This window comes from Salmo trutta, chromosome 3 (genome assembly GCF_901001165.1).
Source record: "Salmo trutta chromosome 3, fSalTru1.1, whole genome shotgun sequence".
In the NCBI taxonomy this organism is placed as follows: domain Eukaryota; kingdom Metazoa; phylum Chordata; class Actinopteri; order Salmoniformes; family Salmonidae; genus Salmo; species Salmo trutta.
Genome location: NC_042959.1, coordinates 70288649 through 70305517, shown reverse-complemented (window position 1 = coordinate 70305517; position 16869 = coordinate 70288649). Strand labels below are relative to the sequence as shown.

Genomic DNA, 16869 nt, shown 5'->3' with positions numbered 1-16869 from the left:
TAAAACCTACTGAATATCAATGATTGTTTCCCAAATGGCAGCCTATTCCCTATAAAGTGCATTACTTTTGACCAGAGCCCTATGGGCCCCCACAGCCATTTGGGACGCAGGGAAATTGGTCTGTGGATGCAGGGCATCTAGTATCCTGTGGTTTTGACTCACCAGCTCCAGACAGAGGCGGTGTCCGTATGCAGACGCGTAATGCACTGCGTTGTAGCCCTGATTGTCCCTGATCCCTGGGTTAGCGTCGTTTCGTAGCAAATATTCCAGACACCTAGAGGTCAAGAGTTCACTAATCATTACACCAACATCAAGACAGACAATCAAGCAGAGACACTTTCCCAAAGGAGACGTGGCGAAGCTTTCACACTGCAGATTGAACACTAGCGTGCATTCAAACACTCAACATACTCTCCAGACTACAGTGAAATGTGAAAGGTCACGGCCCCACAACACACACAACGCGGCGGCAGGGTAGCCTAGTGGTTAGAGCGTTGGACTAGTAAACGAAAGGTTGCAAGTTCAAATCCCTGAGCTGACAAGGTAAAAATCTGTCGTTCTGCCCCTGAACAAGGCAGCTAACCAGGCAGGTCAGTGGGAACACTGGGTTAAATAAAGGTAATAAAAACAACAGTAAGAAAGGAGTGTGAGACATACTTCCCGTCTGTATCGGAGGCAGCAGCGTAGTGGAGCGGGGTGCAGCCCCTCTTATCCAGGTCGTTCACACTGGCCCCAGACCCCACCAAGGCAAACAGACACTGGTAGTTACAGTTGGCTGCTGCATAATGCAGAGGACTCCTAGAAGAACACAAACATTCATCAGAAACAGCTGATTGGAGATGTAAAACAATACATCCCATAATAATTCCTATATGCCTCTATACTATATTCCCCATTATCATAAAGATAAAATATTAAAGTTATTTGATGCCACAGACAGACCTTCCGAAGCTGTCCTTTCTGTTGAAGTCTGCACCTGTGTTGAGCAGCAGATTCAGACAGTCCAGGTTCCTGGTAACAAGATATCAAGTTTAGGCCCTCGCACATCTGAGCTATCAGCTGCACTTTAACAATGAGAGAACCTGAAAGAAAAGAGAAACCTGTACACTGCTCTTGCTAGCATCACTGTTTTTATTAAGGCTAATAAAAGCTAGAATAAAAACAGTGACACTAGCAAGAGCAGTGTGCAGGTTTCTCTTCTCTTTCAGGAAGATATCAAGACAATTTAGTCAATACCACCATAACATGGAGCCACATTATACAGAAATGGTACTGCAGGAGGAGAGTGGGTTTTCCAGGTCATGAACTACATATTCCTTGGTGTAAAGCCTGGACCAGTCCACTCACCCTCCAGCTGCTGCAGCATGTAAACAGGTCCTTCCAAAGTCGTCAGGGGTGTCTATATCAAAGCCTGATGAGAGGAGCTTTCGACAGCAGTCAGAGAAACCACTGAGAGCAGCCAGGTGGAGGGGGAACATCCCATGGACGCCTCGTCTGCAACAACATTTTATACTTTAAGCAGACACTCTTATTCAGAGCGACTTCCAGTTCATTCAGCTGAGTTTAGAAACGGCACCTCATCACAGTCCTCATTAAACCCTACAGCACACTGCAATGCTCAGTCTATCAACCACCCACACACCACAATGGAGGCCATTTCATGTGTTGAGCAGAGAGTCTCCAAGCTGGAATTCGGTCAATGACAGAATTGCAGATGCATGTTGCAGTATTGCTGGAAACTGTGTTCTCTTACTTGGCTGTGTCAGCGCCGTTCGTGATGAGTGTATTGATGAGTAACTCGTGGCCGTAGCGAGCAGAGATGTGCAGGGGTGTGTTTCCATTCTTATCTTCACAGTCGATCTCAGCACCTAACACACACACACACACACACACACCAGCCACTTGACCCTAGAGGCATCATGAAGCTAAATGTTCAACCACGTTGCAGTAACATTGCTCTGTGCCAGTGTATCACGGTTTTAAGACAAAAGACAAGATGCTGAAGAGCCTACTGGTTCATATATATTCTGTTGAGAGCATTCACAGAGACTCACCATTCTGGATGATAGCTTGAGATCTGGAGAAGCGTCCGTGGATGGCCGTCATGTGGAGGGGGGTCTTTCCATCTTTACTCTGCAGAGAGAGAGAGACAGAAGGTTCACCCTGCAGTCTGTGCTGCTGACCACAGGTGGAAGTACGCTTTATTGCATTTAGTTTGTATTGTTAGGATTAATCCATTGGTATCTGAATGTATTTGGTCCAGGCATACTAAGCCGTGTGCTGCATCAGTGACCCAAAGTAGTGCACTATAAAAGGAATAGGGTGCCATTTGGGATGCACAGTGTCATCAAGGCTTCTTACTCTGTGGGCCCTGGTCAAAAGTAGTGCACTATAAAGGGAATAGGGTGCCATTTAGTACAGACACTGTTGGTCATCCTGTCTCCTCACCTTGATGTTGACGTGGGCCCCGTTGCCCACCAGCAGCTCCAGGCAGAGCGCCCCGTGGCGCGAGGCGGCCGTGAAGTGGAGCGGGGCGAATCCCTTCTCGTTCACCTGGTTCACGTTGGCGCCGCACTCAATCAGCTCATTGACCACCACGTCCTGGCCGTTGTAGCACGCCACATGGAGGGGGGTGTTACCGTACCCATTGGGATCATTTATCTGGCGGGAGAAGAGGGAGGAGAGTGGGTAGAGAGAGAGGGGGTGGGGAATAGAACAAAACAATACATTCCTGATCAGGTCACTTGGTTAGGAAAAACCCCTGACCCGACCCACTGGCTCCAACCTCCATCTCTTCATTACTTGGTTATGAAAACCCCCTGGCCCCAACACACTGGGTCCCAACCCCCTGGCCCAACCTCCATATCTTCATTACTTGAAAGGAAATCATTCTCCAACACACTAGAGCTCTGTCTTTTCGTGGCGTTGTAATTGAACAGCGACTACACAGTTGAATGCGGGGAGGTGTATGTATGAATTGACTCACATCCACCCCAAGGTCCATGAGGTACTTGACCGTGCTGATCATGCCGCTGGAGGCTGCAGAGTGGAGAGGGGTGTAGGCCTTCTTGTCTTTACAGGACACCTCTGATCCATGAGAGGCCAGCAGTTTCACCACCTCAATGTGCCCTATAGGGGGGAAAAGAGAGAGAGAGAGAAACAGAGATGGAGAGAGAGAGAGAGAGACAGATGGAGAGAGAGAGAGATAGAGGGAGAGAGAGGTTAGTTTACAGTGGTACACAGCACCATTAGCAATACCTACATCGTGTTAGTACAATTGAAAACCTACATCTTATCAACATACTTAGTCCATCATTCTGACATAACACACTAGAGGTAGACCATACAGCTGAGCTGTGAGGCTAACACACAGCCAATTCATTCACTCACTGGGATAAGAACATTTGTATTTATTATGGATCCCCATTAGCTGCTGCCAAAGTTTATACAATTTTAAAACATTACATTCCCAGATTTCACAACACATTGTGTGCCCTCAGGCCCCTACTCCACATCTACAGTACTAAATCCATGTGTATGTATAGTGCATGTGTTATCGTATGTGTGTGTGTATGCATGCGTCTGTGCCAATGTTTGTGTTGCTTCACAGTCCCCGCTGTTCCATAAGGTGTTTTTTAATCTGTTTTTTAAATCTAATTTTACTGCTTGTGTCAGTTACTTCATGTGGAATAGAGTTCCATGTAGTCATGGCTCTATGTAGTACTGTGTGCCTCCCATAGTCTGTTCTGGACTTGGGGACTGTGAAGAGACCTCTTGAGGCATGTCTTGTGGGGTATGCATGGGTGTCCAAGCTGTGTGCCAGTAGTTTAGACAGACAGCTCGGTGCATTCAACATGTCAATACCTCTCATAAATAAAAGTAGTGATGAAGTCAATCTGTCCTCCACTTTCAGCCAGGAGAGATTGACATGCATATTATTCATATTAGCTCTCTGTGTACATCCAAGGGCCAGCTGTGCTGCCCTGTTCTGAGCCAATTGCAATTTTCCTAAGTCCTTCTTTGTGGCACCTGACCACACGACTGAACAGTAGTCAAGGTGCGACAAAACTAGGGCCTGTAGGACCTGTCTTGTTGATAGTGTTGCTAAGAAGGCAGAGCATTGCCTTATTGTAGACATTATAGACTTCTCCCATCTTAACTACTACCGCATCAATATGTTTTGACCATGACAGTTTACAATCTAGTGTTACTCCAAGCAGTTTAGTCATCTCAACTTGATCAATTTCCACATTATTTATTACAAGATTTAGTTTAGGGTTTAGTGAGTGTTTTGTTCCAAATACAATGCTTTTAAGTTAGAAATATTTAGGGCTAACTTATTCCTTGCCACCCACTCTGAAACTAACTGCAGCTCTTTGTTGAGTGTTGCAGTCATTTCAGTCACTGTAGTAGCTGACGTGTATAGTGTTAAGTCATCCGCATACATAGAAACTCTGGCTTTACTCAAAGTCAGTGGCATGTCATTAGTAAAAAATAAAAAAAGCAAGGGGCCTAAACAGCTACCCTGGGGAATTCCTGATTCTAACTGGATTATATTGGATAGGCTTCCATTAAAGAACACCCTCTGTGTTCTGTTATACAAGTAACTCCTTATCCACATTAAAGCATGGGGTATAAAGCCATAACACAAGTTTTTCCAGCAGCAGACTGTGATCAATAATGTCAAAAGCTGCACTGAAGTTTAACAAGACAGCCCCCACAATCATTTTATCATAAATTTCTCTCAGCCATTTGTGTAAGTGCTGTGCTTGTTGAGTGTCCTTCCCTATAAGCATGCTGAAATTCTGTTGTCAATTTGTTTACTGTAAAATGGCATTGTATCTGGTCAAACAATTTTTTCCAAAAGTTCAAAGGGTGATTGGTTGGCTATTTGAGCCAGTAAATGGGGCTTTACTATTCTTGGGTAGCGGAATGACTTTAGCTTCCCTCCAGGCTTGAAGGCACACGCTCCCGAGTAGGCTTAACTTGAAGATGTGGCAAATAGGAGTGGCAATATCGTCTGCTATTATTCTCAGTCATTTTCCATCTAGATTGTCAGACTCTGGTGGCTTGTCATTGTTGATAGTCAACCATTTTTTCACCTCTTCCACACGGACTTTACGGAATTCAAAAGTACAATTCTTGTCTTTCATAATGTTGTCCGATATACTTGGATGTGTAGTGTCAGCGTTTGTTGCTAGCATGTCATCCCTAAGTTTGCTTACTTGCCAATGAAAAAGTAATTAAAGTAGTTTGCAATATCAGTGGGCTTTGTGATGAATGAGCCATCTGATTCAATGAATGAAGGAGCGGTTGGCTTTTTTCACCAAAATTCCATATAAGGTGCCAAAGCTTTTTTACTATCATTCTTTATATAATTTCTCTGTTTCATAGTGTAGTTTATTTTTCTTTAGTCACATGATTTCTTAATTTGCAGTACATTTGCCAATCAGTTTGGCTGCCAGACTTAATTGCCATACATTTTTCCTCAACCATACAATTTTTAAATTCCTCATCAATCCAAGGGGATTTAACAGTTTCTACAGTCATTTTTTAATGGGTGCGTGCTTATTAGTAACTGGAATAAGTAGTTTCATGAAGTGCAGCGTCTGGTTGCTCCTCATTACACACCACAGACCAGCAAATATTCTTTACATCGTCAACATATGAATCACTACAAAACTTCTTGTATGACCTCATACACACTATATTAGGCCCAGCCTTTGTGACTTTAATTTTCCTAGATATGGCTATTATATTGTGATCACTACATCCTATGGATTTGGATACTGCTTTAAAGCAAATATCTGCAGCATTAGTAAAGATGTGATCAATACATGTTGATGATTTAATTCCAGTGCTGTTTAACTACCCTGGTAGGTTGACTGACAACCTGATCCTGGTTGCAGGCACTGGCTACAGTTTGAACCTTTATATAACTAGGCAAGACCGTTAAGAACAAATTCTTATTTAAAATGACGGCCTAGGAACAGTGGGTTAACTGCATGTTCAGGGGCAGAACAGATTTTTACCTTGTCAGCTCGGGGATTCGATCTTGAAACCTTTCGGTTACTAGTCCAATGCTCTAGGCTACCTGCCGCCCCAAGCTTGATGATAGCCAGTCAATATTTAAAATCACCCAGAAAATATACTTCTCTGTTGATATCACATGCATTTCACACATATTATCCAGATACTGACTGTTAGCACTTGGTGGTCTATAGCAGCTTCCCACAAGAATGGGCTTTAGGTGAGGCAGATGAACCTGTAACCATATTACTTCAACAGTATTTAACATTAGATCGTCTCTAAGATTTACAGGAATGTGGTTCTGAGTATAGACTGCAACACCACCACTGTTGGCATTTCTGTCTTTTTGGTAGATGTTATAACCATGTATTGCTACCACTGTATCAAAGGTATTATCTTAGTGAGTTTCAGAGATAGTCAGAACATGAATGTCATCTGTTACAAGCAAGTTATTGACTTCATGGACCTTGTTTCTTAGGCTGCATATGTTAATATGGGCTATTTTTAGCATTTTTCGTTTTTTCCTTGATTGATAAGCTTCCCAGTAAAGCATTAAAAACAGAGGTAGACTTAGTCATGTTATTTACATGGGAACTGATAGTACAGGGTGAGCTGCATAAAGTGGTCTTCCTACTATTGCACACCGCCTCAGTGCTAACAGTGGAACTCTGGTTTATAGGGGCTTGTATGATTACTGCATACAGTCGCTGTAGGATAAACAGATAGTCGGGTGCATCAATTAAATGACTTACATTGTGTTGACCAATGCCCCTAAGATCATGTACATTCTATGCAGCATAATGACGACTCATTGTCACAACGGTAAGGATTAACTGAGCTGGTCTTGGATCATTTACCAGTCATTGTTTCAACGCAGCCTTGAAATGTGTGGACAGAGTCCAGGAACCAAGATGATTTGGATGGACTCAGTCACATTAGTCAGAATGTAAATGATGTGGTCAACTCATTACCCATGTAAGCAGCCCAGTGGATTGCTCGGCGGTCCTTCTTGTCAAAAGCATTAATGTTGGCTCCTCTGGAGAGAAGCAGTCTCACCATCTAACAGGAAAAGGAGAGAGAAACAAAACACAGGCTGAGGAAAACTAAAGCAAAATCTGCAAAAATCTGGCGTCAAAGCCTCTCTTGAACAAACTCAAGCATACAACTAGGGCTGTGACGGTCATGGGACTTCCGGTGTCGGTGATTGGCGTGCCGTATGTACACAGTCATCGACATAAGTGACAGCCGACGGACGGACGGGGGAAACATTAGCAAAGGAAAACAGAGTGTTTAGGCCTAACTGTCTTGCTCATAGGCATGCGAGTCTCAAGTTAAGGGGAAGCTAATTTTCACCATAAAAAATATATAAAGCATTCTATGCATCATCACATTTACAGACTTATGTAAGATAGCTAACTATTGCTAATGTGATTAGTAAATTGGATAGTCATCATTTAGGCTAATAATATAACTCAATCACCGTTTGCAAAAAAACGGCTGTTCATTGCAGCACGTGATGGAGTAAGGCTAGGCTAGGCTATATCAGATATGTTTCTCTTTACAGGAAAAAAAATTTGGCCTTTTTAAAATATGTTTTATCGTGCAATTCTACTACACTTTATATGACTATAGAGATTAGCAGAATCTTTTTCAATATGACTTTCAAGTGGCACTGACCCAGGGATAAAGAAAGTGAATATGCACACTCACCGGGGATATAGCCAATGCCAAAAATACTGTTCGCTCAATTAAGTTGAGAATTTTGATAACTAAAATACAGATTAGTCTTTTCATTGTCTTCTCTTTGAAGCAATAGCCAATTGCTTTCCAAACTATGTTAGCCTACGGGTTTTGCGCATATTCTGCAAACAGGCTGGTCCAAATCATCTGGGTCTCCATCGCCGTTAGGTTTGAAACTGAAATGTGCCCAAATAGGTGATGGTATGCTTTTTTGTTGTTGCAATGAGAGCCATCTTTTTCACCTCACTCCTCCAACCTACTGTAACAATGAAAAAGGTCAGAGGTGAAGGGCAGAGGCTACCCACCCAACCCCAGCCTGTAGGTGATATATCTATAGATACTATAGTTATCCACTGTCCCCACATTTCACCTCACCCCCTCCCCAATGAACTGAATTGACCTTCAAAAGATTCTCTCCTATCAGCACATATAGCAGATCTGCTGATTGTGGCACATCGAAAGATAGTTGGAGAGAGGAGGAGATGTATACAGTTTAATAGATGGACTAAGTCAGCAAAACAATGTAATCAAGAGTTAACACTCCCGCTATGGGTATATTGCGTATATCTACATTAAAATAAAGTTGATAAAAACATGTTGGCATTTTTGACGGTAATTTGATTTTCATGGCGGTCTTCATCCAAAACTGTCAAGGTTATCCAATTACCGTCACAGCCCTACTACATACAACCATTGTAGCTAATCGGATGCACCGTAAACCTGGGGATAGGACAGGTATAAAGTGTTGACTACAGTGTGTAATCATGTCCATGCTAATTGCTAACCTCCAGGTGTCCGCTGAAGGCTGCATGGTGCAGCGCAGTGCGCCCGGCCCGGTCCGACACGTTCACATTGCTGAGGAGAGGGACCAGGGCCTCGGCACAGCGGACCGCCTTATTGGCCGCAGCGATGTGTAGCGGCGTTTGCCAGTTCTTGTCCCTGGCGTTCACATCAGCAGAGTGTTTCAATAGCACCTGGACTGCCTCCTACAGGAGCACAGTTCAAATCATGTTCAACTTTGTTTAAAGTGCATTTAAAAATCACAACACATTTAACAGTAAAACACATATGCACAGGTGTGTGTGTCAGTATCAGTACACGTACCTCACTGCAGGAAGCCACGGCCCGGTGCAGAGGAGTGAGCCACTTGTTGTCTTTGGCATTTACTCTGGCTCCTGGGACAGACAGACAGAAAGACAGGTGACAGACCGTTAATTAGGCCACTGGGGTTGATAAGGCAACATCTTAAATAGCTGGAGCACATAAAGGATGTGTCCAAAACATCACCCTAATACCTTCATAGTGCACTACTTCTGACCAGGGCCCATAGGCCTACCCATAGGGCTCAGGTCAAAAGTAGTGCACAATATAGGGAATAGGGTGCCATTTAGAACGCACAGAAAGCCTCTTGTAGAGAGCTATTCTGGAAATTGGACTTCCATTACACAGCAACACTCTGAAGAAAATGTTATGTCACTGAGTGGAGAGGAGTAGAAGGAGCTCAGCCAACGTGAGATGAGGTGCAACCCAAAATCATGAGGACATTGGAGTAACAGGTGCGACTCTCGCTCACAATTAAAATCTTGATGCTTCACTAATCAAGTTAAAATCGGGACGTTTCAGCTGTCAATGGCCTTCATTAGAATGTTTTTTTACATTTTTAAATACATCGGCTGCACATAAGATCTTAATGGTGGTAAGTATGAGGGAAACGGTCACATGCAAACACAACAAGCATCAAAACAGAAGTCAAAGTCCGATGGACATGAGTCGTTGCGTAATCCTTCTCTTCAATGATAACCTTACCTGATAGTATGAGTAGCTCTAGAATTTCTGTATCTCCTAGATAGGCAGCGGCATGCAACGGTGTCCGCTTCTCATTGTCCTGTAGGGAAGAGCCAAGAAGCGTTATAGCTGTTTCAAATTCAGCCATTATGGATACATAATACATTTTAATCGTACTTGTTTATACATTGTCATGGCTTGGATATTTCAGATGACAGCTGGATATTTATGGCTCTAACTAGGCTACACACTAACTAGGCTACACTAAATTCAACAGTGCATGGCCTTATGAAAACAAGTATGCTATTGTACAAAGTACACTACCGTTCAAAAGTTTGGGGTCACTTAAATGTCCTTGTTTTTTGAAAGAAAAGCTAATTTTTTGTCCATTTAAAAAACATCAAATTGATAAAATACAGTGTAGACATTGTTAATGTTGTAAATGACTAGACGTCGACCGATTAGGATTTTTCAATGCCGGTAGCGATTATTGGAAGACCAAAAAAAAGCCGATTATAAAAATAAAATTTTACAATTAAAAACAACACGGCCAATTTTTTATTTTTTACATTAATTTGGAATAATGGCAATTACAACAATACTGAATATACACTTATTAACTTAATAATACATCAATAAAATCAATTTAGCTTCAAATAAATAATGGTTCAATTTGGTTTAAATAATGCAAAAACAAAGTGTTGGAGAAGAAAGTAAAAGTGCAATATGTGCCATGTAAGAATGCTGACGTTTAAGTTCCTTGCTCAGAACATGAGAACATATGAAAGCTGGTGGTTCCTTTTAACATGAGTCTTCAATATTCCCAGCTAAGAAGTTTTGGTTGTAGTTATTATAGGAATTATAGGACTATTTCTCTCTATACGATTTGTATTTCATATACCTTTTGACTATTGGATGTTCTTATAGGCACTTTAGTATTGCCAGTGTAACAGTATAGCTTCCGTCCCTCTCCTCGCTCCTACCTGGGCTCGAACCAGGAACACATCGACAACAGCCACCCTCGAAGCAGCGTTACCCATGCAGAGCAAGGGGAACAACTACTCCAAGTCTCAGAGCGAGTGACGTTTGAAACGCTATTAGCGCGCACCCGCTAACTAGCTAGCCATTTCACATCGGTCACACCAGCCTAATCTCAGGAGTTGATAGGCTTGAAGTCATAAACAGCACAATGCTTGAAGCATTGCGAAGAGCTGCTGGCAAAACGCACGAAAGTGCTGTTTGAATGAATGCTTACGAGCCTGCTGGTGCCAACCATCGCTCAGTCAGACTGCTCTATCAAACCATAGACTTAATTATAACATAATAACACACAGAAACACGAGCCTTAGGTCATTAATATGATAGAATCCGGAAACTATCATCTCAAAAACAAAACGTTTATTCTTTCAGTGAAATACGGAAACGTTCCGTATTTTATCTAACGGGTGGCATCCATAAGTCTAAATATTCCTGTTACATTGCACAACCTTCAATGTTATGTCATAATTACGTAACATTCTGGCAAATTAGTTCACAACGAGCCAGGCAGCCCAAACCGTTGCATATACCCTGACTCTGCGTGCAATGAACGCAAGAGAAGTGACAACTTCACCTGGTTAATATTGCCTGCTAACCTGTATTTCTTTTAGCTAAATATGCAGGTTTAAAAATATATACTTCTGTGTATTGATTTTAAGAAAGGCATTGATGTTTATGGTTAGGTATAGTCGTGCAACGATTGTGCTTTTATTCGCAAATGAGCTTTTGTTAAATCATTCCCAGTTTGGCGAAGTTGGCTCTCTTTGTTAGGAAGAAATAGTCTACACACAGTTCGCAACGAGCCAGGCGGCCCAAACTGCTGTATATACCCTGACTCTGTTGCAAGAGAAGTGACAATTTTCCTAGTTAAAAGAAATTAATGTTAGCAAGCAATATTAACTAAATATGCAGGTTTAAAAATATAAACTTTTGTATTGATGTTTATGGTTAGGTACACGTTGGAGCAACGACAGTCCTTTTTCGCGAATGCGCACCGCATGGATTATATGCAACGCAGGACACGCTAGATAAACTAGTAATATCATCAACCATGTGTAGTTAACTAGTGATTATGATTGATTGATAAGGTAAGTTTAATGCTAGCTAGCAACTTACCTTGGCTTCTTACTGCATTCGCGTAACAGGCAGGCTCCTGGTGGAGTGCAATGTAAGGCAGGTGGTTAGAGCGTTGGACTAGTTAACCGTAAGGTTGCAAGATTGAATCCCCGAGCTGACAAGGTAAAAATCTGTCGTTCTGCCCCTGAACAAGGCAGTTAACCCACCGTTCCTAGGCCATTATTGAAAATAAGAATGTGTTCTTAACTGACTTGCCTAGTTAAATAAAGATGTACAAAATAAATGTAACATTTTTTTTTTTTTATAACAAAAAAAATAAAAATAAAAAATATTGGCCAAATCGGTGTCCAAAAATACCGATGTCCGATTGTTATGAAAACTTGAAATCGGCCCTAATTAAAATCGGCCATTCCGATTAATCGGTCGACCTCTATAAATGACTATTGTAGCTGGAAACGGCTGATTTTCAATGGAATATCTACATAGGCGTACAGATGCCCATTATCAGCAACCATCACTCCTGTGTTCCAATGGCACGCTGTATTAGCTAATCCAGGTTTATCATTTTAAAAAGGCTAATTGTTCATTAGAAAACCCTTTTTCAATTATGTTAGCACAGCTGAAAACTGTTGTCCTGATTAATGAAGCAATAAAACTGGCCTTCTTTAGACTAGTTGAGTATTTGGAGCAGCATTTGTGGATTCTATTACAGTCTCAAAATGGCCAGAAACAAAGCACTTTCTTCTGAAGCGCGTCAGTCTATTCTTGTTCTGAGAAATGAAGGCTATTCCATGAGAGAAATTGCCAAGAAACTGAAGATCTCGTACAACGCTGTGTACTACTCCCTTCACAGAACAGCACAAACTGGCTCTAACCAGAATAGAAAGTGGGAGGCCCCGGTGCACAACTGAGCAAGAGGACAAGTACAGTAGTGTGTCTAGTTTGAGAAACAGACGCCTCAAGTCCTCAACTGGCAGCTTCATTAAATAGTACCCGCAAAACACCAATCTCAATGTCTACAGTGAGGCGACTCCGGGATGCTGGTCTTCTAGCCAGAGTTGCAAAGAAAAAGACATTCTGACTAGCCAATAAAAAGAAAAGATAGGCAAAATAACAGACACTGGACAGAGGAAGATTGGGGGAAAAAAGTGTTATGGACATACAAATCTAAGTTTGAGGTGTTCGGATCACAAAGAAGAACTTTCGTGAGACGCAGATTTTTTTATTTTTAAATGCTGGAGGAGTGCTTGACGCCATCTGTCAAGCATGTGATGGTCGAGGTGCTTTGGTGGTGGTAAAGTGGGAGACTTGTACAGGGTAAAAGGGATCATGAAGGAAGGCTATCACTCTGTTTTGCAACACCAAGCCATACCCTGTGGATGGCGCTTAATTGGAGCCAATTTCCTCCTACAACAGGACAATGACCCACACCGCATCTCCAAACTATGCAAGAACTATTTAGGGAAGAAGCAGTCAGCTGGTATTCTGTCTATAATGGAGTGGCCAGCACAGTTACCGGATCTCAACCCTATTGAGCTGTTGTGGGAGCAGCTTGACTGTATGGTACGTAAGAAGTGCCCATCAAGCCAATCCAATTTGTGGGAGGTGCTTCAGGAAGCATGGGGTGAAACCTCTTCAGATTAACTCAACAAATTGACAACTGCAAGGCCAAAGATCTGCAAGGCTGTAATTGCTGCAAATGGAGGATTCTTTGACAATAGCTAAGTTTGAAGGAAACAATTATTTCAATTAATAATCTATATCTATCTATCTATATACTGCTCAAAAAAATAAAGGGAACACTAAAATAACACATCCTAGATCTGAATGAAAGAAATAATCTTATTAAATACTTTTTTCTTTACATAGTTGAATGTGCTGACAAAATCACACAAAAATCCAATTTATCAACCCATGGAGGTCTGGATTTGGAGTCACACTCAAAATTAAAGTGGAAAACCACACTACAGGCTGATCCAACTTTGATGTAATGTCCTTAAAACAAGTCAAAATGAGGATCAGTAGTGTGTGTGGCCTCCACGTGCCTGTATGACCTTCCTACAATGCCTGGGCATGCTCCTGATAACTGGCGGATGGTCTCCTGAGGGATCTCCTCCCAGACCTGGACTAAAGCATCCGCCAACTCCTGGACAGTCTGTGGTGCAACGTGGCGTTGGTGGATGGAGCGAGACATGTCCCAGATGTGCTCAATTGGATTCAGGTCTGGGGAACGGGCGGGCCAGTCCATAGCATCAATGCCTTCCTCTTGCAGGAACTGCTGACACACTCCAGCCACATGAGGTCTAGCATTGTCTTGCATTAGGAGGAACCCAGGGCCAACCGCACCAGCATATGGTCTCACAAGGGGTCTGAGGATCTCATCTCGGTACCTAATGGCAGTCAGGCTACCTCTGGCGAGCACGGAGGGCTGTGCGGCCCCCCAAAGAAATGCCACCCCACACCATGACTGACCCACCGCCAAACCGGTCATGCTGGAGGATGTTGCAGGCAGCAGAATGTTCTCCACGGCGTCTCCAGACTGTCACATCTGTCACATGTGCTCAGTGTGAACCTGCTTTCATCTGTGAAGAGCACAGGGCGCCAGTGGCGAATTTGCCAATCTTGGTGTTCTCTGGCAAATGCCAAACGTCCTGCACGGTGTTGGGCTGTAAGCACAACCCCCACCTGCGGATGTCGGGCCCTCATACCACCCTCATGGAGTCTGTTTCTGACCGTTTGAGCAGACACATGCACATTTGTGGCCTGCTGGAGGTCATTTTGCAGGGCTCTGGCAGTGCTCCTCCTTGCACAAAGGCGGAGGTAGCGGTCCTGCTGCTGGGTTGTTGCCCTCCTACGGCCTCCTCCACGTCTCCTGATGTACTGGCCTGTCTCCTGGTAGCGCCTCCATGCTCTGGACACCAGCAAACCTTCTTGCCACAGCTCGCATTGATGTGCCATCCTGGATGAGCTGCACTACCTGAGCCACTTGTGTGGGTTGTAGACTCCGTCTCATGCTACCACTAGAGTGAAAGCACCGCCAGCATTCTAAAGTGACCAAAACATCAGCCAGGAAGCATAGGAACTGAGAAGTGGTCTGTGGTTACCACCTGCAGAACCACTCCTTTATTGGGGGTGTCTTGCTATTGCCTATAATTTCCACCTGTTGTCTATTCCATTTGCACAACAGCATGTGAAATTTATTGTCAGTGTTGCTTCCTAAGTGGACAGTTTGATTTCACAGAAGTGTGATTGACTTGGAGTTACATTGTGTTGTTTAAGTGTTCCCTTTATTTTTTTGAGCAGTATATATAAACATAAATAACCTTGTCAACGTCTTGACAACATTTCCTACTCATTTTGCAACTAATTTCAAACATGTTTTCATGGAAAATTAAGGTTACATATGTAACCACGGTTATGTGAGCTATATGATCACTCCAATATATTGGTATCACTCCACGGCGGAGCTATATGGATCACTCCAATATATTGGTATCACTCCGCAGCGGAGGGATACGAGTTGATGATTTACAGATTTACTCCCGTATACACCTGTGTCATGGCTGGGGTCCGCCCCATATATAGACCCCATGGCCGCGACACACATCCTCTACATAATTTGAGGCCCCTCTAGCACCATAGAGGATTGGAGTGATACATATAGCTCACATAACCGTGGTTACATACGTAACCTTCGTTATGTTTCACTATATTGGATCACTCCAATATATTGGTATACCCGTACCAGATTTAGTCGGTGCTAGAGGGACCTGGTCAGCCAGCGAAGTCCCAGTGCGGGACCGAGACGCAGGGGCCGTCAATGTGGAAGGGGGTCCCGGCACAGTCCCCGGAAGGGGAGGCGACACCAAGGACCCCTGAACCAACCGCAGAGGGAGGTGCCACATTTAACCAATAGTACCTAGCAAAGGTGCAAGAGGAAGCCCAGCTGGCCGCAGCACAGATATCAGCGAGGGGCACTCCTCTCAGTAGAGCCTAGGACGCAGGCACACCTTGTGTTGAATGTGCCACCACAGGTCCCAGCACTGGCCTTCCAGCCAGGCGGTATGCTGTCGTAGTCGCACCCACGATCCAGTGAGAGCCGCTGCTTTGATAGCCCAGCCCCCAGGACGCTCTCACCATAGCAGAAAAAGAGCTGCTCTGTTCTCACTGACGGTGTCCGCTCCACATAGGCAGCCAGTGCCCTCACAGGGCACAGCATGCCAGAGGGAGGCCCAGACTCCCCCGCCACTGCCAGGGGGTCATAAGCAGTCAGGATAAAAGGGATGTTCACATGCATGTTTGACAGAACCTTCAGGAGGAATGAAGGGTTGAGGCGGAGAGATATACTCCTCCCCCCAGGTCCATCCGGTAGCACTCAGAACTTACTGAAAGAGCATGGAGCTCACCCACCCTCTTCATGGAAGTAATCGCTACCAAGAAAGCCACCTTCATAGAGAGGTCTTTCAGGGAAGCAGACGCCAACGGTTCGAAAGGCAGCTTTGCCAAAGCTGCCAAGTCCACATCCAGAGCCCAGCTCGCCATTGAGCAGGTCCTAGTCGGACATAGGCGACAAACCCCCTTCATAAACCTGGAGACCAAGGGATGTCGCCCCACTGGCCTGTCCATCCACCCCACATGGCAGGCAGATATAGCAGACAAATACCCTCTCAGTGTAGATGCTGCTAAGCCCTCATCCAAGCGAGACTGCAGGTATTGGAGGACATACTGCACCCCGCATGACTCGGGCACCACCTCAATACCAGTGCACGAAGAGCAGAACAACCGCCAGCATAACTGGTATTCCGAGGTTGTAGCAGGTGCCGTTGCGCTCTCCATGGTGTTCATTACACCCTCCTGTAATCCTAACAGTGACCATTGGTGCCGTTCAGTGGCCAAGCCCACAGACTGAGGCGGTGCGGCCTCGGATGCCACAGAGTTCCCCTGGCCTGAGACAGCAGGCCAAGGGAAGTTGCCAAGGTGTCCCAGACAACACGGACAGGAGAAGGCTGAAGCAGGATCATCCGGGCCAGTATGGGGCCGCCAAAAGCAGACGATGCTTTGCCATCCTGGTCCTGTCTAGCACAGCCTGGATCAGGGGGAAAGGGGGGAATGTGTAAAGCTCCAGTCCTGGCCAATCATGAGCCAGAGCATCCAAGCCCAGAGGCTCTGGTGGGTCCGACATGGACTACCACAGAGGCA

At 44.2% G+C, this 16869-nt stretch overlaps 1 protein-coding gene across 3 annotated transcripts in view; it reads right to left on the bottom strand.

Annotated features, from left to right (window-relative positions):
• Positions 1–16869, bottom strand: part of LOC115186348 (serine/threonine-protein phosphatase 6 regulatory ankyrin repeat subunit A) — a 46639-nt gene that overhangs the window by 9607 nt on the left and 20163 nt on the right. For all 3 annotated transcript variants that reach the window (XM_029746027.1, XM_029746017.1, XM_029746024.1), the window contains 12 exons: positions 9577–9655; positions 8875–8945; positions 8556–8756; positions 7002–7089; positions 2987–3129; positions 2449–2661; positions 2055–2133; positions 1754–1868; positions 1348–1494; positions 943–1011; positions 658–798; positions 163–274 (listed from right to left, as the gene is read on the bottom strand). In XM_029746027.1, the coding sequence (XP_029601887.1) occupies positions 163–274; positions 658–798; positions 943–1011; positions 1348–1494; positions 1754–1868; positions 2055–2133; positions 2449–2661; positions 2987–3129; positions 7002–7089; positions 8556–8756; positions 8875–8945; positions 9577–9655 (1458 nt within the window). The remainder of the gene's footprint in view (positions 1–162; positions 275–657; positions 799–942; positions 1012–1347; positions 1495–1753; positions 1869–2054; positions 2134–2448; positions 2662–2986; positions 3130–7001; positions 7090–8555; positions 8757–8874; positions 8946–9576; positions 9656–16869) is intronic.